Source organism: Neofelis nebulosa, chromosome 2 (assembly GCF_028018385.1).
Source record: "Neofelis nebulosa isolate mNeoNeb1 chromosome 2, mNeoNeb1.pri, whole genome shotgun sequence".
In the NCBI taxonomy this organism is placed as follows: domain Eukaryota; kingdom Metazoa; phylum Chordata; class Mammalia; order Carnivora; family Felidae; genus Neofelis; species Neofelis nebulosa.
The window spans coordinates 60,126,639-60,150,558 of record NC_080783.1 but is presented as its reverse complement, the minus strand read 5'-3'; the positions used below and the strand labels follow the sequence as shown (position 1 = coordinate 60,150,558).

The following is a 23,920-nucleotide window of genomic DNA, read 5'->3' as shown; positions in this document are numbered from 1 at the left end:
AAAAAAAAAAAAAGATGTGGTGTATATATTATTCAGCCATAAGAAAGAATGAAATCTTGGTGCACCTGGATGGCTCGGTCAGTTAAGCATCCGACTTTGGCTCAGGTCATGATCTCATGGTTAGTGGGTTCAAGCCCCACATCGGGCTCTGTACTGACAGCTCAGAGCCTGGAGCCTACTTCAGATACTGTGTCTCTCTCCCTCTCTCTGCCCCTCCCCCACTAGTGCTCTCTGTCTCTCAAAAAGAATAAACATTTTAAAAAATTAAAAAAAGAATGAAATCTTGCCATTTGTACCAACACAGATATAACTAAAGAGTATAAAGTTATGTGAAATAAGTCAGGGAGAGAAAGAGAAATACCATTATGACTTCACTCATCTGTGGAATTTAGAGAAATAAATCAATGAGAAAAAAAGAGAGACAAGGCAAAAAACAGAATCTTAGCTACAGAAAATAAAGAGATGGTTACCAGAGGAATGGGGATGGTGGGATGGGTGAAATAGGTGAAGGGGTTAGAAGTACACTTATCATGATGAGCACTAATAATATATAGAACTGTTGCATCACCGTATTGTACACTTGAAACTAATGTAACGCTTTATGTTAAAGATACTGGAATTAAAATTAAAAAAATAGTCTGTGAGTGATTTGAAAGTACAGGGTGGACTGTTTGTTGTTTTGATAGGATTTCAAATCCACTTATTTGTGGCAAAGACAAAAAAGTCATTTTTCGCAGTAAAGTTGTTTTGATATAAGAATGCAAAAAAGGGGCACCTAGTTGGCTCAGTTGGTAGAGCATGCAACTCTTGATCTTGCGGTTGTAAGTCTGAGCCCCATGTTGGGTGTAGAGATTACTTAAAAAAAAAAAAAAATCTTCGCAGTACCTGGCTCAGTCGGCACAGAAAGTAACTCTTGATCTCTGGGCTGTGAGTTCGAGCTCCACATTAGATATAGAGATTCCTTAAAAATAAAATCTTTAAAAAAAAAAAAAAAAAAAAAAAAAAAAAGGCAATGCAAAAAAAAAAAAAAAGATGAAGACCTCACATTAGTGTACTTTCTCTGTCTAGACAGCCACCATGTGCCCTGTGCTATATTAACATATGCATATACACACATATATGTACACACTAACATAAGGCAGGAAAACAGGATCTGGCCTTCCTGCAGCAAGGTTCATATGAAACTGAGCTCATCTTAGAAGCTTATATTTTAAATGTCTGCATTTAATAGATACTTACATACATAAAATATAAATACTTTCATATACTTTAACATGTTTAATATTATATAAGTATTTAAATACTATATCAGCAATGTTGATGATGGTTAAAGCTACCACTTACTCATTCATAGGTTGTAAAAACAGCAAGAAGGGATTGTAGCAGAACTGGAAATGGGATGGAAAGTGCAAGAAGGCTGTGAATGCGACTGAGAAGCACCTTTAATATTGCCCCATGAGATCATCTGTAGATACAGTAGCTGGATATGATTTTAGGAACTTTTTTTTTTTAAAGGAAAAATAGGAATGTGAGCTTGTGATTAGTAAAGTGAGATACGAATCATGTTACTTGAAGGCATCTTTGGAACCACAAAATGGGAAAAGTCATGGGTTTACCAGGCTCACTACTAACAGTTTGAACTTGTAATGGAAACCCTTGTAGCCTGTGATAAGTATGATAATGTAATACCTATAGCAAACATTATTAACGATATACAAAGAGACCCACTAAAAAATATCTTAAATAAATCAAGATGGAATTTTTTTAAATGTTCAAGTAACCCACAGGAAAGCAGAAAAAATAAAAGAGAAACAAATAAACAGGAGAAAAAACAGCAAATAAAATATTAAATGGCAAACTTACAACCTAATAATAGCTAAAATGTATTGAACACTGACGATATGCCAGATGTATAGTTATTTAATCCTCATGCCAACCCTGTGTAGACTTGGATTATTATCTCCATTTTATAGATCGGATAATAACACTGAGATCGAGATTACCTTACCCAAGATCATAAAGCATGTGGTGGGTGGCAGAGCCCACACTCTTCGCTATCATACTGTGCCAGGCAGCATCTGAATACCCAGATCTAGCTGCTTACGCATCACATTTGATACCACGTGATAATGTAACCCTGCTCCCAGATAGCACAGGTTGGACACTTGACATAGAGGCCACTGATCATGTTACCTTAAGTGGCCCCATATACACATATACAAGATGAACTTAAGCCAATCATTTTCTCTTGGTTTAATCTCGTTAGTACCAAGAGATAATGTGAGCTAATGGTAAGACTGAAGGCAAAATGATGCTGAGTCCAAGGTAGACCAAAGCTTGCTCTAAGTCGATGTCACGAGGGAGAAGAGACCAAATGGACAGTAAAGAAAGCTGGGTTGCTTAGGAGAGTATTAAGGAGAAGTATTTAAAACTTGGAAAAATTAGAAACTGTAGAAACTGGTTGTTCAGACTACTGTTAAACAACGTAACACAGGCTGCGTGGCTTAAACAACAAACATTCGTTTCTCAGAGTTCTGGAGGTTGGGAAGTGCATGATCAAGGTGCCAGCAGATCCAGTGTCTGGTAAGGGCCCTTTTCCTGGTTTGCAGATAGCTGTCTTCCTTATAACCTCACAGAGTGGAGAGCAGGGAGAAAGGAAGCAAACTTTCTTTCATGTCTCCTTCTCTAAGGGCACTAATCCCACTCATGATGGCTCTGTCCTCATGACCTGATTACCTCCAAAGGACTCACCTCTAAATACCATCTCAAGAGAGATTAGACATCCACATACGAATAGGGCAGGGGCAGGCATACAAACATTCAGTCCATAGCACTGGCTCCATCAGTCATGAACACTAGCTGAAAACTGGGAAAGCCTGGTTATTCTAGTTGTCTTTTAGAGTGAGAGTTTTAAAGATCTAATCTAGTTTGTCCCCAGCGTTGTGATGGCAATGCCATCTCCAGCATGAAAGCCTGGTCAAACTGGTCCTGTTTGGACTCATCTTTTTCAGATTAGAGACTGGAAGCCAATGGGGTCATATTAATTTCCTGTGGCTGCCATAAAAAATTACCACGGAGGACAGGGTGCGCCAGGGTGGCTCAGTCAGTTAAGTGTCCGATTATTGATTTCCACTCAGGTCATGATCTCATGGCTCATGGAACTGAGTCCCATGTCTGGTTCTGTGCTAACAGTGCAGAGCCTGCTTGGAATTCTCCCTCACTCCCTCTCTGCCCCTCCCCTGCTTGCACGTGCCCTCTCTCAAAAGAAATAAACTTGGTTTTTTTGTTTGTTTGTTTGTTTTTTAATTACAACAAGGGCGCCCGGGTGGCTCAGTCAGTCGAGTGTCACTCTTGATTTTGGCTCAGGTCATAATCTCATGGTTCCTAAGATCCAGCACGGAGCCTGCTTGAGATTCTCTCTCTTCTTTCTCTGCCACTACCCCGTGCCCCTGCCGCCTCTTTCTCCCCAAATAAACATAAATATATCACAAACTTGGTGGCTTAAAACAACAGAAATGTATTCTCCCATAGTTCTGGAGACCAGAAGTCTGAAATCAAGGTATGGGCAGGACTGTGCTCCTCCGGAAACTTAAGGAGAGATTCTGTTACTTGCCTCTTCCAGCTTCTGGAGGCTGTCCTCATTCCTTGGCTTGTGGCTGCTCACTCCAATCTCCACCTCCATCTTCAAATGACCTTCTTTATGTCTCTGACTTCTCTTTCTTATAAGGACACTTATCATTGGGTTTAGGAACTACTTTAGGACCTATTTTTGAGACAGAGAGAGACACAGTACAAGCAGGGGAGGGGCAGAGACAGAAGGAGACACAGAATCTGAAGCAGGCTCCAGGCTCCGAGCTGTCAGCACAGAGCCCGAGCCAGGGCTTGAACCCACTAACCGCAAGATCATGACCTGAGCCAAAGTCACTTACTCGACTGAGCCACCCAGGCGCCCCTGCAAAGACCCTTTTTCTAAATAAGGTAACATTTTACAGTCTGGGTATTAGAACAAGGACATGTATTTTGAGGGACCACCATTCAATCCACTACAGGTGTCCTGGGTGTGGTACCAGCTGTTTTTCTGAAAGCCTAAAGAAAAGGTAAAGCAGAATAATAAGCTTTCAGGTTTCTGTCAGTGTTTCTTTTGCATAATGAATTCTGTGGGTTGGAATGCATGAAATTCCAGACTGACTGGTAGAGAAAGTATCAGCCGATAGCAGTTTGTATGCTTTATATTTGAAGACGGAGGAAAGCCGTTTTGAAAAACAATTAGATTGAGATGAGCCATGACAAGGTTACCTTTGAGGACACCAAAAAAGATAAAAAACTGAAATTCTGTCTGCTGACCAGCAGAAATGATGGATCATCTGGTATCCATCCTTAACTTTTTAAGGACTGCTGGTAGACTGGTTTTAATTCTATACGTCAATGTGAAGATGAGACTCTTCCCTGGTTCCCTCACCATGTTGAATTTTGTTCACTCCAGAAATTAGCCAATTTACAGAGAATCCCTAAGTCTCTTTTTAGCTAATAGTTAAACTTCCTCTCTCTGTAACAGTTCTCTTTCCACAAAGAGCTGCCTAAAAGGAACAGATCTGAAGAATTCTATGACCTGGAAAATTCACAACTACGATAGTTTAGAAGTTGCCTATGCGATGAACAAAGTTCTGACACCTGAAAAACAGATTTTTTTGCACCCCAGTTGTTTCCAGAAGGGGAAATGACCAAATTAAAAACAAGCAAAAAGTTCTTGAGTAAAAACAAAAGTCTTGCTAGGTGTCTGTGGGTTAGAAGCTGCCCAGCAGGACTTTGCTAGCATATTCCAGAAGGTGGAGCAGGTGCAGTCAGAGCTCCCAGGATAACTGAGGAGCACATCATAGCCGCTGCCCCACAAACAGGCTCTCACTTTCCCAGACTCCATTCTCCCCTCACAAGCCCACCCAGATAACCCTAATTGTCTCAGCCCCTCTTCCTTTGCATGGTTTGTTTCTGTGATTTTAAGGACAGGGAGTTACTCTTCTATTCTCTTCCTGCAGTTTTCAAAGTCACTTGAGCTCATTCTAGACAATTTGGAAAGAACAAGAAATAGAAAAGAGACAAAAGAAAAATCTCCACTAGCTCCCTCATCCCAGAAGAGATCTCTGCTAACATTCTGCCATATAGTTTTCTGGTCTTTTTTCCTCCCTTCATGGTGTTTTCTAAAGTTACCATTACATCAGAAAGATAAGAGATAACAAGTTTTGGCATGGATGTGGAAAAAAGGAAACACCTCGATATATAAATTGGTGCAGCTATTATGGAAAACAGTATGCTGGTTCCTTTAAAAAAAAAAAAAAGCTACAAATAGAAAATACCATATGACCCACTAATTCCACTTCTGGGTATATACCCAAGGGAAATGAAATCACCATCTTCAAGAGATCTTTGCACCCCTATACAAAAATTTTGCCAGGGGCAAATTTAAAAAGTTATAGAAGAAGAACAACTTTGAGGGGTGTTGTGGCTGGTAAAATGTAGGCAGTTAGGTTATAGTTCAGCTTCCATAATGTTGGAACTGATTCAGTAATTAAAACATGACTTTATCTCATCCAGTGTTTACTGATGCTTTAACACTTTACACAGTGAAATATTTTTTTTTAATGTTAATTTTTGAGAGAGAGACTGAGACAGAGCACAAGCAGCAGAGGGACAGAGAGAGAGAGAGAGGGAGACAGAGTATCTGAAGTATGCTCCAGGCTCCAAGCTGTCAGCACAGAGCCCAACACGGGGCTCGAACCCGTGAGATCATGACCTGAGCCAAAGTCAGATGCTTAACCTACTGAGTCACCCAGGTGCCCCTACACAGTGAAATATTTCAAAATGAACAATGCCTATCCATGAAAAAACAAATATTTCCTCTTGCTACAGATGACCAGCTTTGCATTCATGTTTCTATGTTCCTTTCTCTAATCAGGGATCAGTTGTCTGCAAAACGATCTGCTTAACAGTGCTGACATGTAATCAAAAGCAACATACCAACAGAGTTTGGAGTGGTAAGATTTGTGGACTAAACTGAACCAGGTTGGTAATGGGCTAGGCCCTCCCCCAGAGTGGCTTCTGGCAACAGAAGGGTAACTTTAGGCCTTTTAGGTTTCTTGCCTTTGTACATCCTGAAAGCAGACACTGGGGAGGTAAACCTATAATTAGGGGTTATTTAGAATAGAGATTTGTGACAGACTGCAACCTGTCTGTATTCTCAAACACAGTGAAACCCCTTTCCAGCCCTTTGTCTCTTGGGTGTGTGCGGTCTATTGGAAGGTCTCTAGTTTACTGAACAACTTGGGTTCACATTACATTTCCTGAGAGAAGGAAGGGCATACGGGACCGAGAACAGCATGTCTACTGGGACATCAGCTTTGCTTTGAAATCGCATCTAAAAATGATACATCTCAGGGCACCTGGGGAGCTCAGTCAGTTAAGTGTCTGACTTTGGTTTATGTCATGATCTCGTGGTTCATGAGTTCGAGCCCCAGGTGGAGCTCTGTGCTGACAACTCAGAGCCTAAAGCCTGCTTGCATTCTGTGTCTCCCTCTCTCTGTCCCCCTCCCCTGCTTGCTCACTCTCTCTTTCAAAAATAAACATTAAGAAAAACAAAAAAAATAAAAATGATACATCTCATTAATTCTTGCATTCTTTGTCCTAAAATCAATCATCTTGAGTTCAAGTTTGACTTTAGCTCACTTCATTATGTAAGTGCTGAGTGCTCAGAACCTCAGGATCAAATTTCAAACTTAGTAATAGGAAATGGAATTCTTTGTGCATGGTGAATAAAAGCTATAGGACAACACACACCAATCCTTAAAGATAAAGCTCTTCAACAAGAGACTGGTATTTTAGAATGTTTTAGATTTAAAATTCCATCTATAATCATTTTAGTTGGTAATAAGTATTTTCTAGGTACCTATTGTATTTACAGCCCTCATACCAGATACTGTCTGTAGATGTCAGGTATGTGCTTATGAAATGTCATTCCCTGTTACCTGTTGCTGTGGCCTGGGCCCTCATCAATCTCTGCACTGAATTTCCATTCTTACTCATTTTGTGTCTTTCACTTAAAATGAACATATTTACCAGTATATGGTTAACATAGTGACTTAAGACCTTTATAAGGTACCTAAAATTGCAAGATGAACTTGCATTCCCATTTATAGGACCCTGTAAAGGGACTGAATATTTAACACTACAAATATTTATCTTGATTGACAGGACAAATGTTTCAAAATTTAAAAAAATTTTATTATAAAAAGTTTCAGATCCAAAAGAATATAAAAACCCACAGAAAGTAAAAACATAAAAGACACTCATATACCCACCACTCACATTTAACACTTTGCCATATTTGCTTCGCACTGTTTAGTTTTAAAGAAAGAATCAGTGAATGATAGAGTGGGCGGAAGCCTGCATCTCCTCTTTTTTCTTCCCTCCTTGAGTTTACCTCTATCATATTTTGTTTGTGCATGTTTTTATACTTTCACAACTTAAATTATGCTTCTAAAATTTGCATAAGCGGTACAATTTGCAGAAATGTTTGCAATTTGCTTTTTCATTCAACATTAAGATTTATCTGTATTGAGGTAAGTAAGCTAGGTCATTCATTTGAACTACTGTTCAAATGCCATTGTATGAATATGCCACTGTTTATACATCCATTTCCCTTCTGAGGGGCATTTAGTTTATTTGCAATATTTTTACTACGATACACAATGCTAGTATGAATGAACCATCCGTCCCTCCAGTGCCATTAGCTCTAGCTTCAAAATAACATATCTTAAATCTGAGCACTTCTCCCCACTCCAAAACTACTCTAGTCCAAGCCATCATTTTCTCCTCCAGGGGCTCCTAAGTGACTTGAGCTTTCAATTCTGCTCCCTTTCAATCCACAGTTCACACAGCTCATGAGGTCAGATTGGGTCTGTCCTTCATCAAAATCCTTCCCATTTGTACCTACGATGAAATCCAAAGCTCTTCCCAAGGTCAGGAAGACCCCACATGATCTGGCCCCTCTCCCTTTCCTTCCCTAGCTCTCTAGTCAAGAATACTTGGCTTCTGGGGCACCTGGGTAGCTCAGGTCACCACTCATGGTTTGTGAGTTCAAGACCCACATCAACTGGCTGCCATCAGCCTGTTAGCATAGAGCCTGCTTCAGATCGTCTGTTCCGCCCCCTCCACCCTTCCCTCACTTGTGCTCTCCCCAATTAAAAAAATAACAAATAAACATTTTTAAAAAAAGGAATATTTGGCTTCTGCTGCTGTCTTACAGAGCCTTTGAATCAGCTGTTCATTCTGCCTGAAGTCAGCACTTCCCTCATTTGTGTATGGCTTGGTCTCTTGCTTTATTCAGGCTCCTGATCAGACAACTCCTCAGAGAAGCCTTTCCTGTTTTTCTTATCTGAATACCTCTTTCATTTCGTTTTTCCTTATCCTGCTTTTTTCTTCTCAGAAGTTATCACACCTGAAATTATCTTGTTTACTTCTGTTCCTCCACTAGAATGTAAAGTCCCTGGCCTTTGTGTCCCCAGTTCTCAGAATAGTGTCTAGTGTAATAGGCATTGTCAATACTCAACCTGAACGAATGAGACAGCACCAGCACAAGACTCAACATGCACATTCTCCAGGACACGATCTTAAAAATTTTGTTGATGGTGAAGCACAATATGAAACACACATTTATACAAAGCACACACCCAAAGTGACACAAACTTTCAGAAAAACAATACTCACACTTACTACTCCTAAATTTTTTTTACCCAATTTCAAAAAGAGAAAATGTGCTAGCTGTAATCCAGTAAATTGATTTCACAATTCACCTGCAGTGTGAAAAACTTTGTTTACAACTGGAAGTGGTTTTGCTGGGTTTTACTAAAGATTTCTGAACTGCCCTCCAAAGTAAAATAAAATTACACTACTAACATCATTGCAGCAATTTCCTCATATCCTTACCAATACCTGGTCTTATCAGGCTTTTCCATTTTCGCCAGTCTGAGTGGAACTATCGCTTTGTTTTAACTTGCATCTTCCTGCTTACTAAAAAGACTGACAGCTTAACCTTAAAAAAAAAAAAAATTGTGTAAACTAAATTACTTTCTAGTGCCCCAAGAGATCTAAGAATTTTCCTATCAGAACTTTTCAGAGTTCAAGTGGCTTAATCTTCCCTTACTTTATGCATTTCACAATTCCAAATTCTCACATACTTAAATTGTAGTGTCACAAAACTGTATCCCCAAGGACACAGCACTAACCACAATTTTAGTTCCTTCACCATTTATATGGTTATTTACTCAACAGTTATTGACCCCCCCACCATCCCCAACACTGCCAAGAATTTCCCCAGACAAACCGCCTCCCCTGGCGCCTACCTTCGAGACCATGAGTTCTTTGTCCCTTGCACTGTCACAGAATGACCATGGCCAAGGCGTTAGTTTTAGAAAGACTCTTAGACTCCGACCAAGACCCTCCCAATTCTTCCAATCCATTGTTCTCTAGCATTACTTGCTCCCAAGTTTTTGTATTCAATACATCCAGAGAGGAACGCGGTGTATTCACGCATGCTCTCTTACTGCAAAGGAATTCTTCCCCCAGAGAAAAGTTTTTTAAGGGCGAAAATTCGAATGTTTTCATTTCAAGCACTTGTTTTAAATGAGAGATTATAATTAGGGTTTTTTAAAGCAACCCAAATTATTTTACTTTTTCTTCTGAAAGCTACTTTATTTCTGCTCTCTACAAAAAATGCTTAAAAAGTCACACCTTACTGCGTCGGAATGTCAGGTTTGATTCAAAAGGCAGATGAAAAACATCTCACGTTCATTCCAATTTCGGTAATTATAAATTCTGACAAAAGATATGATCGCCAAACCACATTAATAGCCTTTAGGTTCTATCCCGACAGATAAATTCTAAAGGCTTTAGAATCCCGCAGGTAAGTCTTAACTAATAGCAACCCCTTTTTTTCTAATTTCAAAATCACAAGGCTTATGTAAAACGACAACACAGCTTCGGGTGCTTTCTGGAATGAAACGTCAGGAGTTACCCCATTTAATCGCTTCAGATAACGATGTGGTTACCAAATACGAGGTGCCTCACTCAGGACAGCGACTGGGCTAATAAAGATTGTAGTTCGTGCTTAATTCTTTGATTTTTATATCTAATGATGTAAACCGCACGTCGCAATTAAAGTGCTAAATGCCAAGATCCCCAAGACTCCCGCGCTGCTCTCCATTACCCCGTATCTGCACTTTTCCTCTCTCAGCCCGGAATTCATGCAAATCAGCCTGGTAACCCCGAGGCAATACGAACCTCTTTCGCGCCATTCGCTCAGGACCGTGCAGCGACGTAAAGAGAGTGGTCCTGGAGCTCTAAAAGGGTCGTTTTCCTACGGTGGCTTTTGGAGATTCCTAGGTTCTTGCTCGAGGTCATAATATTTGGGGGGTGGCTTTTTCCCCCCGGCGCCGAGTACATCTCGCTCCTGGACACGCGGTTACCACAGCTTGCAGGACCTGCGCCCCAACGCGGGAAAGCCGGCCGGAGCCCCGCCCCTCCGGGCCCGGGTCTGGGCGCCCCGCCCGCCTGCCGCATCTCCTGCTCCTTCGGCTCACTGGGACCGCGGCTCGCGCGGTGCTTCGCTCTCCCAGCTCTGAGCGCCGGCCTGGGCACCCGCCACCGGCATGGACGCTCGCCGCGTGCGGGTGAGCGCTAGGCGGACTAACCCGAGGGGCGGGTGCGGTGGGTGCTGGGCGCGGAACGACTCCCTCCAGCTACCGCGGACGGAGTTAACTGGTAGCCGTCTTGGGCGGCATCCGTTTAGGCAAACCCCAGGTTTTGTGCATTTTGGGTAATTCGGTGCGCGGGGCCGGCCCCGCCTCGTGCGCAGGCTGTTCGGAGATGTGAGCAGTTTGCAGGGTTGGCCGCGCCAGAGAACCTGAGGCCACGTGCGCTCTAAGTGCACGTGCGCCCGGGGCCAGACAGTAGCCGGGGCTGGCGGGTTCCCCATTGTGTCTGCCGGCCTGAGCCCGGACGGAGAGGAGCGCCACCCTCCCTGCTCCCTGCGGTTTGCCCTGCAGCCGCCCAGCCCTTTCCAGTGTGCAGCCATGGGCGGGCGGGTGGCTCGCTGTGGCTTGACTTGTGCGCAGTGGGGCGGGGGAGGGGGACCTTGGACGCGGTCCCCACGGGATTTTGCGGCTGCCACACCGGCATCCGCTTCTAACCGCCGAGGGTCGGTGGGTTTGAAGTTTAAAGGTGTTGCAAAAACGGTCTCTTTAGAATTTGCGTTGCACACGTGGGGGGAGGCGTCTCTAGTTCAGGGCGGTGGTTAAGAGCACTTAAAGGATCTGGTGGTCCAAACTGTTCGCCCACCATTTGCTCGTTTTCCATTCATCAACCTTACTCGCAGCTGCAGGACGTTGCCCTGAATGGAACGTTACTTTTTGCTCTAACGGAAACCAGAACGTAGGGTCTGCCCCAGGAGAGGTTAGAAGATGGGGGCTGGGTGAAAAGGAAGAAAGTGACATGCTGAAAATAAATACAGATTAACACAAGTGGGGAAGCTGGGGTTCTCGTGGGGGTGGGGTGGGAGTGGACGTGTTGGGGGCGTGGTTTCAAAGACAGCTCTGCTGGGTGTAACCGGGCGTAGCTTTCAGGTAGAAGAAAGCCTTGGGCAAATTGGGCTTGGAATCTGACGGACCTGGGTTCAAATGTGGGCCATCCTGTGACTTGAGTAACCCACTTCACGTCTCGTGCCTCAGCTTTCCCGTCTGTTAAATGGGAAGAACGACAGCACCTTTGTTACAAGGAATTAATGTGAAAACATGCTTAGTGCCTGGCAGGAAAATAAAAACACCTACTAAATGGTATAGTTACCGGCCTGCCGGAAAACTTCAACTTAGCCATAACCATTTGCCTTTTTCTATGTCTTTTCCTCCACCTGTTAACTGAGTCTTGGCATGTGCTGACTTGTTAAAGCCCAGCATATGTTTCCCTGTCGGCTTCCAGTAGACTGCCTGCCTTGAGGCTGTCTTGGGCCTTTGACTGCTTGCAGGTAGATTGATGAGTAAATGGTGATAATTGCTGCAGCAGTGCAAGGTGCGCTGCTGTTTTAGGAGATTGCAGAATTGGGTTCTCCTGCCAACTGTGTCAGCTTGGGCGCTCTATTTCACCTCCCTGGAGCCTTGAATTTCCTCACCTAGAAAATAGGGTGTTTCTGAGAACCCTTCTAATGGGTACTAGTTCTACGTATTATCACATTTTCTTCCCTTTCTAAAAGGACAAAAGACGTCATTTTATTTGCAAGAGATTGAAATGAAATGCAGAATGTTAGGTGTACAAAGAAGGTCAAGAGTGTTCTTTCCATGGGGCGCCTGGGTGGCTCATTCGGATTCTTGGTTTCTGCTCAGGTCATGATCTTATGGTTAATGAGTTGGAGCCTGTAAGCTCCCCTCCCCTCTATGGGCTCTGCGCTGCTTGGGACTCTCTCTCTGCCCCCCCTGCCAAATAAATAAATAAAACTTAAAAAAAAGAAAAAAGAATGTTCATTTCACCTGACACCACACATCTTGGCATTATTTTGTGGGACCCATAGCAGAGCTTGCCTTCCAAAGTTTTCAGTGTGAGGAATCACTTTTGTTGCATGGCCATATTTAAGAAAATTGAAATACAGGATCTAATACAACACTTAAGGAATCTCATTACATATTAAGAAATGGCAGAAACTGCTGTTTTAACAGGAGATAGACACCAATTTCATTTTTTTGTGAGCAATGCCAGGTTGTTCGGTGTTTAACAAGTAATCTACAAGTAATTTGTGACTTAACAGAAGGACTTCTAAAAATTTAAGACTTGTACAGCAAGGAGACGGGAGAACTGAATATCAGGCCAGGCTAGTGGAGCGCTGAAGTGGAATCAGGCATTCTACCTGGGTTTGGAGTACTGTTTGACCTTTAACTTGGCTCCTTGTATGTTTGTTCACTGAGTTGATGTACTTGATTTATAAGGACTTGTGCTGAAATCACTATACCCTTCCTGGTTGGAACAGGGCCTGTTTGAAAGCCTGCCATCTTGAAATAGAGGTGCTGCCCAGTTTTTGTAGTTTGGGAAATTAGCATCACAGTACAGAGCCCAAAGCTTATATAAAAAGACCTCATTAGGTTGATTTTGGCCGAGGAACTCTACCATTTTGTACTTTTGAAAATTTCCTTTTAGAAGTGCAATCTAATGTTTTTTATTAACAGGCAGATTTTAGGAGGTCAGCATGAAACCCCTTGGGAACTCAGTATAACTCTCAGCTTGGTGGGAGGAAAGGTGCACAGTGAGGTAGCCCTATAGATGTTTCATTATTTTGATAAATGTCCTTAACAATATCCCTTCAAAGGGATCCCCTTCCTTTTATGGTTTTACCAGGTTTTGAAAATATTTTTGTAGCATTTGCAAATCCTCCTTTTTCTGTATAGGGCATAAGAAATGGTAATATCGACTCTGCGCTGTTTCAACCTACTAAATTCAAAAATGATGTCTTTAGTTAGTGTAGTAAGTGTCCCACTTAATAGTATTGCCATTTTCCTTTGCAGCAAAAGGGTCGCGGAGTAAAGAAGAACTTAAAGAAATTTAGATACGTGAAGTTGATTTCCATGGAAACCTCGTCATCCTCTGATGACAGTTGTGACAGCTTTGCTTCTGATAATTTTGCAAACACGGTAAGTGCTGCCTGAGAATAAACAGAATTGAGTCTGCAGTGCTCAAAATGCCCCCAAATGCTTTGTGCGTGATTAAAACTGCTTGCTTTTTGCCTGCATTTCTACACAGCCGCTAGGAAAATACAGTATGCATTGTAATTTCATTTCATTTTTTGCTGTGGTTCTAGGTAGTAATTGTTGGAGGTAGATTAGCTACTTATTCTATCCTTTTGAAATGTCGCCTAACCTAACATGCTTGATGATTTGCCATAACAACTCAGAAATCATTTGTAAACCTCTGAACCATTTTTCTTTGTAACAAAAGCTGTTCTCTTGTAGTGCACTTGTAAATGTGATTTGCTCTCTGCACGGTTTATGGAAAATTGGTTCTTGAAAAAGGGGGAAAATGCACAACCACATTTATTTATTTATTTTACAGAAACCTAAATTCAGGTCAGATATCAGTGAAGAACTGGCAAATGTTTTTTATGAGGACTCTGATAATGAATCTTTCTGCGGCTTTTCAGAAAGTGAGGTGCAAGATGTGTTAGACCATTGTGGATTTTTACAGAAACCAAGGCCAGATGTCACTAAAGAACTGGCCAGTATTTTTCATGCCGACTCTGACGATGAATCATTTTGCGGTTTCTCAGAGAGTGAGATACAAGATGGAATGGTGAGTTTGAGAACCAATATCAAGAAGTAAGGTACATTTACAGGCATGACACGCTTGTTTTAAAAAAGTTTTTTTTCTTGTAATTTTCATTTTAGTCATGCCAGGAAATTTTGTTGACCTTTTTAAAATTTTGAGTTATTTTCTTCATGTCTTACAGCAGTTTTTACTGATGTAGTCCTGCTTGTAAAGCTTGAACATTTTGTAGGCTCTGAAAATCTTGGAAACTGGTAAGATAAAATTGACCGACCTCCAGATTTCTGTTGCCACAAAAATCTACCCTGATGATCAGAAGCACACATGTCCTCCAGATCAGCCATGTTCACATTGAAGTTCAAGTGCCCAGCCCAGTACCGGCCTGGCATGGGGCAGGCCTTTGGTAAATGTTGGTTCCCATGTGGATCTTACATACATCTGCATCCAGAAAACCTGTGATAACTCATGTGCAGGAGTTCAAGTGCAGATAATGACAATTAGGACCCTTCATGCTTTGACTTTGGCTCCTTGGCTGGCTTTTCTTGTGCACGCTGCCTTGCCCATAACTTCTGTCATTCTGCTCAGGCCACTGCTGCTGCTGCACATCAGTCCCACTCTCCCTGAGCATACTGTTTAGTTCTGCAGACTCTTGTGAACAAGACTGTCTCAACAAAGGAAGCAGTGTGTTGATTTATAGTCAGGTGCGTGCTCTTCAGCTCATGGTGGTCTGATGTGGGGCCACTCCCGGGGACCACACTGACCCTGACTTAAAAGGACACCTGGCCACGGAGTGTTTATCACTATCTAACTCTGTGGTAATGTAACATTTCCCCTAAGAAGTGACGGTGGTCCAAATCAGTGCATATCAGGAGTTATTACTGGTCTGCAAATACTGGATGTGACCCAAACATTGTCTACAGCCTGAGTCATTTCTGGACAATGTTTCCATTCTTTGTGGTTGCTGTTTGTTTCGATTAATAACATGCCAATCAATTAAAAGTCTTAAGAACTCATAAAAGTTTGTCATTTTTTCCTAATCATGCATACTAAAAGTACATGAAGAATACTAAAAGCTGTTCAGATTTCAGAAATGTTTGAATGTTAAAAAAAAAAAATGGCTCTTCCATTTCTGGGACTTTTATGAGTGATATTTTTTCCTTTCTCACTTTTTTTCAACCATCACCACAGTCGATTTAGAATGTTTTCATCCCCTCCCACAAAACCCTGTTCCCATGAACATCCTTTCCCAATATCCTCAATCGGCAACCACCAATCTATCTTCTACTGTTAGAGGCTTGCTATTTTGGACAGCATATAAATGAATGCAGTCTTTTGTGACTGGCTTCTTTCACTTCACGAAGTGTTTTCAAGGTTCTTCCATGTTGTGGTATGTGCTAGTACTTGATAACTTTTTTACTGCTGAATGATATTTTCTGAAAATACTATATTGTATTTATCCTACTCATCAGTTGATGGATTTTTGGATTGATTGTACCTTTTGGCTATTGTGAATGGTACTTCTTTGAACATTCATGATCAAGTTTTTGTGTGGACATATATTCTTGGAGTATATATATGATTGGATTATATAGTAACTCTGGCCTTTTAATGAACTGACAAGCTGTTTTCCTAAGTAGCGGCACCATTTTACATTCCCACCTGTAGTGTAGGCGGGTTCCAGTTTCTCTATATCCTTTTCATACATTCCTGTTACTGATTCAGTTCTACTAGTAGGTAATGAAGCAGTATCTTGTGATTCTGATTTGTTTTTCCCTAATGGATAATTTTAATACATCTTTAATGGTGGAAATTTACTTTTGGAATCTCCTTTTTTTCTCTTTCTCTAATTTTTAAATTTTCAATAAGATGATTAGAGAGCTATCTAGAGTAGTCAAATTCATAGCGACAGAAAGTAGAATGGTGGTTGCCAGAAGCCAGGGGTGGAATGGGGAGTTAGTATTTCATGGGTACGGTTTCAGTTTGGGAAGATGAAAACGTTTTGGAGATGGATTGTGGTGATGGTTACACAATGTGAATGTATTTAATGCCACTGAACTATACACTTAAAAATGGTTAAAATGGTGGGGCACCTGCACGGCTCGGTCAGTTAATGGTCCAACTTTTGATCTCAGCTCAGGTCTTGATATCAGGGTCAGGAGTTTAAGGCCCGTGTTGGGTTCCATGCTGGGTGTGAGGCCTACTTAAAAACAAAAACGAAAAGGTTAAAATGGTGAATTTTTATGTCACATATATTTATTGTGAATTTTTTAAAAAGTAGATTAGAGAACAAAGACCCTTTAATATAGTTTAATGCCATAACCACTGAAACCATGTTTATGGGAGAGCACAATTGTAGGAATTCTTGTAATAAACCAAAGGTCTATTTTTTTTAAAGAAATTAAAAAAGGAGCTAGGAATTTCACATTTCAAAAAAATGACTCAAAACCACTGGCCTAAGGGCTATGAAAATGACTTGTAATGATGTGTCTCAGATAGGCTATGTGAGTTAACACTCAGATTGTTGTAATTCCTGATTTTGTTACCCAGAGCTATCAATTACAATTGACAGTTAAAGTATTCAGTTAAAATTTATTTGATGCCATTGTCTCTTGTCCAGAAGGAATTTGGTAGTCATACTGGTGCAGCCTGTGGGACAATCAGCAAGTCATTAACGATTCTGTTGTTCCCACCCAATTAACTAGAGACTGCAGTCAGACCACACTGGCTGCAGGACCCGAAGCCAGTGCAGAAGGTCGGGACCCCTCCGTGTGGCCATGAAGTTTCCAACTCAGAACACCAGGGGAGCCGCCAACAAGAGAGCAGCACCCCCAGAACCCTCTGAGAATTCTGTGACCGATTCCAGTTCTGATTCAGAAGATGAAAATGGCATGAATTTTTTGGAGAAAAGAGCTTTAAATATAAAGCAAAACAAAGCAATGGTAGGTATCTGACTTTGTGCTAAAATTCTTCCTGGCCTTTCTCTAAGCCGCTTGTTGCTTATATCTGTCCTAAGAATTATTTTCAGTGTAGCTGTGAAGTCTTCATAAAATATGCTTTAAGACGTGCTTCTTTTTCCTAAATTCCTAAAAAATTTCCTTAAAAAATCTTTTTTAATCATTAAAGTCTTGGTAAATGTATAAGTTAAATCAAACTCGAGATGTGCTACTGTAATTTCATTTTTGGCAAGTAACCTAAACTAATAATTTCTGTTGAATTTCTTCCCTTTTTAGCTTGCAAAACTAATGTCAGAATTAGAAAGTTTCCCTGGCTCATTCCCTGGAAGGCGTTCCCTACCAGGCCCCAGTTCGGTAAGTGTGATCCTTATTTGTATAATAGTATTATGGACAGGTCTAATGTAGATTTGTTATTTTAAAATCCAATTTCCTTATTTTCTGTAGTCCTACAGACAAAGAGGAAGTAGAGAAAACCTTCTAACCGATCTCTGGGACCTCTTCTGTACATCCCAGGGCAGGTGGGGCCTCCCCAAGCCATGCTTCTGCAGTGCTTAAACTAACCCTTTGGATTGGTTCTTTCTCTCCTTCCCAACTCAGCTAAGCCCCTCAAGTACAGGGAGTAAATACTGAAAAAAAATTTTTTTTTTCTTAGCATTAGTATATTCCTTCTACATAATAGATGCATAATAATAGGTTTTTAGTAACTGAGAATGAGAAAAAAGAAGGAAAAAACAATTTTGTTTTTTAATGTTTGTTTAGTTTTGAGAGAGAGTGCATGCAGGGGAGGGGCAGAGAAAGGACAGAGGATCCAGAGCAGGCTCTGTGCTGACAGCAGCAAGACCGACCCGGGGCTGGAACTCCCAACCCGTGAGATCATGACCTGAGCCAAGTCAAACGCTCAACTGACTGAGCCACCCAGACACCCCAGAAAAAGCAATTTCTTAACCAAGTGATGGTCTACTATATGTGATTCTTTTCTGAGGAACTAAGCTGGTGCAACTAAGGGGAATTTGGGGTGCATGCTGTGGTACAAAAGGAAAGACTTCCTTTCCCCACCTCTTCCTGAGGAAAAAGGGAAGAAGCAAGCAAGAAAAAGAAGGAAAACCATATACATACATTTTTCTCTGGCTCAATATAGAAATAGTGAGAATGTTTCAGAGCTCGAGATGTTGTAGAAAAGGTGGTGGTGGTGGTGGTGGTGGTGTTTTTGGTTTTGGGGAAAACAAGAACTATTCTTTCATCTTCATTAAGTGGAAGAATAAGTAGATGATCTCTCAGTTTGAGAGGAAACAGCTTGGTATTAGAAAAGCAGAATTATGGCGCGCCTGGGTGGCTCAGCCGGTTGAGTGTCAGACCTCGGCTCGGGTCATGATCTCACAGTGTGAGTTCAGGCCTCGCATTGGGCTCTGTGCTTACAGCTTGGAGCTTGGAGCCTGCTTCAGATTCTGTGTCTTCTCTCTCTCTGCCCCTCCCCTGTGTACACGTGCGTGCTCTCTCTCTCTCTTTTTCTCTCTCGCAAAAATAAACATTTAAAAATTTTAAGAAAAAACAATTACAATAGCTCTATCATTTGGGGGCTCATTTTCTCATGAATTCTAGAAAGAACAAAGAATTAGGAAATGGAGCTCTCCTTTTACTTTTACAAAAACATACTTAAAGAGAAGGTACCACAGAACCTTCATTCTGGAATAAATGGGTTCCATCATATGTGTTTTGTTTAGCAATCAAAGACAACCCGGAGGCGTACATTCCCAGGTGTTGCTTCCAGAAGAAACCCTGAACGGAGAGCTCGTCCTCTCACCAGGTCAAGGTCCCGGATCCTTGGGTCCCTTAGTGCTCTGCCCCCAGAAGAGGAGGAGGAAGAGGAGGAAGATAAATTCATGTTGGTGAGAAAGAGGAAGACCATGGACAACTACATGAATGTGAGTTCTCCACATTTGTGCTCGCCCTTCCGTTTATCGCCTTCCACAGGCCCAGCGTCCGATACACAGCACAGGGACACACGCAGCCTCAACGCCAGATGACCCGTGGTAAACATGCTTCTCAAACCGTTCAAAATTGTTAATGCCACATATGCTATCAAATAGATGGGCTTTGTTACTAGATGAGCAGGTCAAAGGTTTCTTCACCTTTTCTTAATGTCGGAATCATTTCCATAATGTTGTCCCCAATATCCTTAGTAAACTTAACAACTTGCATCTTCTCCATAAGCTCCAAAACAGATTTCTAGGTTGAATTCTTCGTGGAGAAATTACAAACCCTGTATCTGAGATTCAGAACTGGGGAGCACCAGTAAGAGCACTATTCCATGATTTTTGTCATGCAGGAAGATGACGTGCCCAGAAATCGTCGTGCCGGATCCATGACCCTCCCACATATAATTCGCCCTGTGGAAGAAATTACAGAGGAAGAGCTGGAGAACATCTGTAATAACTCTCGAGAGAAGATCTATAACCGTTCATTGGTACAAGCCTCTAAACTGTTATCTGTGAACGTGAATGTCTGTGAGAGAAAGGATAGCTTCTATCCTTAGAGTTTTGCTAATGTTAAAGGTCTCACCATGTGGGATATGTGCCTGTGTGGTTGTGTTTTTTTTTTTTTTCTTTTCATAGAAGAAAAGAGAGTTTTTAGCATCTTTGGAATATAGACCTCTTGGTCTGCAATAGTAGTATTTGTTTAGTAAGCCTTTGGTAGCAGTTGATCTTTTCTCAATTTAGAAATTGATTCAGCATATATCTACTATATACACAGGTGCTGGGTGTATGGTGGTATACTAAAGATAAAAAAGGATTTGGGTGGGGTTTTGGTTTTTTTTGTGTTTGCATAAGATGTTTTAGTAGAGAACACTAGTGTTGATAATATTAACTATAGCATGTGCCAATTGAATGAAATCAGTACGCCTGAAATACTTTTCATGTCCTTAGCATAAACCCATGTATGTAGATTTGAAATAGGATTCAAAGACGAATTGTCAGACTCCATCCACAAAGAAGGACATTCTTTATGCTATTTCTCTAAACAAAAAGCAGTATTTTGTTCTTTTTTTCCCTTATTTGCCTCTTTGTAGGGATCTACTTGCCACCAATGCCGCCAGAAAACTATCGATACCAAAACAAACTGTAGAAACCCGGAGTGTTGGGGTGTTCGTGGCCAGTTCTGTGGCCCCTGCCTTCGAAACCGTTATGGTGAAGAAGTCAAGGATGCTCTGCTGGATCCAGTAGGTGCCTCGAAGGGGTGGTGCTATGGGCTTGAAGGTCAGCCACGAGTTGAAAGGGCCCAAAGAAGGGCATCCATGAGAGGACTGAGCCCTTATTGTTGTGGGGCATACATATTTCAGGGGAGGCCGATGAATTCATAGTGTTGGTGCTAGGTTAAGTGTGAGTCCCTTTCCAGAGTTTGTGGGACCAGGCCGTTCAGGGGATGCTGATTCTGTTTACCCCTGCTATTGCTGTGTAACTTCCTCTGCTGCATTTCCTAAGAAAATAATCCTTCGAATGTAGGAAATGACTAATGGAAATTAATCCTATTAAAAAACTTATGAAAGGTTTTTCTATTCATAAAAAAAAAAAAAAAGATTTAAATGCAATTGATGATACCTACCTTAGATTAAAGAGAAATGGATAAGTAAGAAGAGGAAGGGAAGATTTGATTTAACTGTGCCTTTTCACAATTCTCCTTCAGAACTGGTATTGTCCGCCTTGCCGCCGAATCTGCAACTGCAGTTTCTGTCGGCAGCGAGATGGGCGGTGTGCGACTGGGGTCCTTGTGTATTTAGCCAAATACCATGGCTTTGGGAACGTGCATGCTTACTTGAAAAGGTAATTGGCTGGCTTTTCTCCCCTCCACACCCAAATCTTAACATTCATTTATGTATCTTAGTAAGAAGGTGATAGAAGTCAGAATAGCGGTTATCTCCAGGTGGTGCGAACCGTATGTTTTGACTGGAAACAGGCACATTGGGAGTCTTTTTGAATGTTAGAGACATTTTATTTCTTTTAAAAATTTTTTTTTTTAATGTTTTTTATTTTATTTTTGGGACAGAGAGAGACAGAGCATGAACGGGGGAGGGGCAGAGAGAGAGGGAGACACAGAATCGGAAACAGGCTCCAGGCTCCGAGCCATCAGCCCAGAGCCTGACGCGGGGCTCGAACTCACGGACCGCGAGATCGTGACCTGGCTGAAGTCGGACGCTTAACCGTCTGCGCCACCCAGGCGCCCCGAGACATTTTATTTCATCATCTGGGTGGTGGGGACATGTACGTGTGAGTGTGTAAAAATTCAAGTTGTACATTTCAGATGTATGCACTTGACTATTTTACAACTCAGTAAAGACATTTTTAAATAATTTTTCTTGAAGTTTACTTATTTTGAGAGAGGTAGAGAATGTGAGTCGGGGAGGAGCAGAGAGAGGGGGAGAAAATCCCAAGCAGGCTCCACACAGTCAGTGGAGAACCTGATGCAGGGCTCAATCTTACAAACCTTGAGATCATGACCTGAGCCAAAATCAAGAGTCAGACACTTAAACCAACTGAGCCACCTAGGCACCCCTCAATGAAAACATTTTTAAAACAGTGAATTAAACTTTCGAAAGAAAATTCTTAGGTCGAAAACCATATCCTGACGCGTTCCCTTCTCTCTTTCAGTCTGAAACAGGAATTCGAAATGCAAGCATAGCATTTAGAAGATCCACTACCCGTCTTCCACTGTGCAAATCTTCCAAGTTCAGGTTTTCAATTTTGTCATGTGATTGGAACCTGAGTTACGAATTTTGATGATCAGTCTGTTCTGTAGGAAACGCAAATCAAGTTCTCTCACTAACAAACGCGTTTCTGAGCATCACAGAGGTATATCTCTAGCTATACTGTGCCCTCCTGCTGTTTCTTTGCTTTTTTCCCCCACCCCTCACCCCATTCCATCCCCCCTCTATTTCCAGTGGTTCCCTCCCACCATTTTGTTTCTGAATTCTTTTTGAATAGCAATTTTATGAAAGCATGTTTGATTTAACTGGCGTTGAAATCGCCCTGGAATCTGCCCATAAAACCAAGCACTTAGAAACAGTAGTAACATTAACTAACTACATCTATTGAATTCCAGAGAACAGCCCTCTAACTTGTTTACGGGAAAGCAGTGAGCACAATTTATGATTTATTGTTCATACTAGTTAACCTTTTCTAACAGAATCAAGGCACACAAGTCTTAAAACCATGTGGAAAAATTGGGTAATTGTTGGGAAATGGAGTATTATTATTTTGGATGCCTCTCATGAGAATATTCCATGTATCGTGCAATTGTAGTTTGCCAAGTTTATTTCCGTTCCTATGTAAGATGTTTCAAATTCCTGATCATTTTGCATGGAAAATTGATATTAGTACTAGTCTATGACTAGTCTTTGCAGTTTTTACATTCTTGAAGTTATAAACTAGGCACAGAGTTCATGTTCAGGTTTTAAGCACTTTTGTAACAATGAGAAGTGCCTTTTTGGAGTTGGGTGACTTTCAACAATTTGTTAACTTGACAACTCTGTCCTTTTAATTTCTGGGCAGAATTCATGTGTCGCCCCTACCCCCTACCTGACCCCTTTTTGCATTAGATCGTTTTGTAGAGGTGGAATCAAAGTGTCTTTGTCTATTTTCTTTGCATGTGTAGCCTATTGCTATGGCCATTCAGTGTTTGATGCCTAATTGGACATTGAATCAATAAATGTAAATAGAGCTTTTGATCTGTAATGCTTTTATACAAAGTTTTTTATTTTAATAATAAAATGTTATATTCTAACTTGTCTGTTTTCTTTTTTATTCTTTAATAATCTTAACTGCACTGAATCCTAATTGTCTTCTCATATTTAAACAAAAGACCATTTCTACCTTTTATAGAGTCTGCCTTTTGGCTTAAGTTTCTGAAGGTTAAGGGCCAGCTCTTTTGAACAGGACCTAGCTTGGTGATATAACCAGTTGCAGTGATCAGAAAATCAGCTGAGACAACTATAGATAGAAAATAATACATGCTCATGAAGTTTTACAACTTTGTTTTCCTTTCACCATTTGCCAACCCAAGAACTAACAGCAATTTCAAAATACCTGGCTTGATTTTATCAGCCATTTGAATATTTTTTAAGTTAGAAAAAAAGTTTTTTAAATTTATTTTGAGAGAAAGCGAGCAAGTGGGGGAGGGGCAGAGAGAGGGAGGGGGGGAGAGAGAGCCTAATTTGGGGCTCTAACTCATGAATCATGAGATGCCCTGAGCCCAAGTCAGACACTTAGGAGACTGAGCCACCCAGGTGCCTGTATTTTTTTAATTTTTATACTTTAACTAGGCTCCATGCCCAGTGTGGGGTTCAGACTCACAACTCTGAGATCAAGAGTCCCATGTTCCATGGAACCATTCGAGTATTTAGGCCATGCTATATCTTGAGGCCTGCTCTAGAACTGAGAGAAGCCAAAGAAAGGCACCGTCTGAAAGCTCTCATAACCCAGTTTAGACCAGAGTTGACAAATTACAGCCTGTGGGCCAGATCCTACAGTAGCCTATATTCATATGGCAGTTGCACTAAGTATGTTCTTTACTTTTTTAGAGGGTTGTAAAAAAAGCATGTGACACTGGTTTACAAAGCCTAAAATGTT

At 41.3% G+C, this 23,920-nt stretch overlaps 1 protein-coding gene and 1 long non-coding RNA gene across 4 annotated transcripts in view; one reads left to right on the top strand and one right to left on the bottom strand.

Annotated features, from left to right (window-relative positions):
* Positions 1 to 10,568, bottom strand: part of LOC131502795 (uncharacterized) — a 70,888-nt gene extending 60,320 nt beyond the window's left edge. Inside the window, exon 1 of one of the 2 annotated variants that reach the window (XR_009257195.1) lies at positions 10,330 to 10,568. This is a non-coding gene — a long non-coding RNA (uncharacterized LOC131502795). Of the gene's footprint in view, positions 1 to 9,392; positions 9,864 to 10,329 lie in introns of those variants that run through there. The other variant, XR_009257194.1, reaches the window with a different exon arrangement.
* An 11-nt stretch (positions 10,569 to 10,579) lies between these two features.
* On the top strand, positions 10,580 to 23,075 carry CDCA7 (cell division cycle associated 7). Of its 2 annotated transcripts, XM_058713764.1 has the most exons (10): positions 10,580 to 10,718; positions 13,593 to 13,718; positions 14,137 to 14,373; positions 17,049 to 17,285; positions 17,577 to 17,654; positions 19,022 to 19,222; positions 19,627 to 19,764; positions 20,368 to 20,517; positions 20,982 to 21,118; positions 21,944 to 23,075. In XM_058713764.1, the coding sequence occupies exons 1-10, from the start codon at positions 10,698 to 10,700 to the stop codon at positions 21,972 to 21,974; spliced, it is 1,356 nt and encodes a 451-aa protein (XP_058569747.1). In that variant the 5' UTR covers positions 10,580 to 10,697; the 3' UTR covers positions 21,975 to 23,075. The 2 variants fall into 2 exon arrangements, with proteins under 2 accessions (XP_058569747.1, XP_058569754.1); XM_058713771.1 differs by lacking the exon at positions 14,137 to 14,373.
* The last annotated feature ends 845 nt before the right edge of the window (positions 23,076 to 23,920 follow it).

What these genes read in the sequence shown, in the direction of transcription:
- CDCA7 (XM_058713764.1), top strand. Translation starts at nt 10,698, where the DNA reads ATGGACGCTCGCCGCGTGCGG. An exon ending in AGATCTATAACCGTTCATTG is followed by an intron (nt 19,765 to 20,367) that starts GTACAAGCCTCT and finishes GCCTCTTTGTAG; the next exon opens with GGATCTACTTGCCACCAATG. An exon ending in AGGATGCTCTGCTGGATCCA is followed by an intron (nt 20,518 to 20,981) that starts GTAGGTGCCTCG and finishes ATTCTCCTTCAG; the next exon opens with AACTGGTATTGTCCGCCTTG.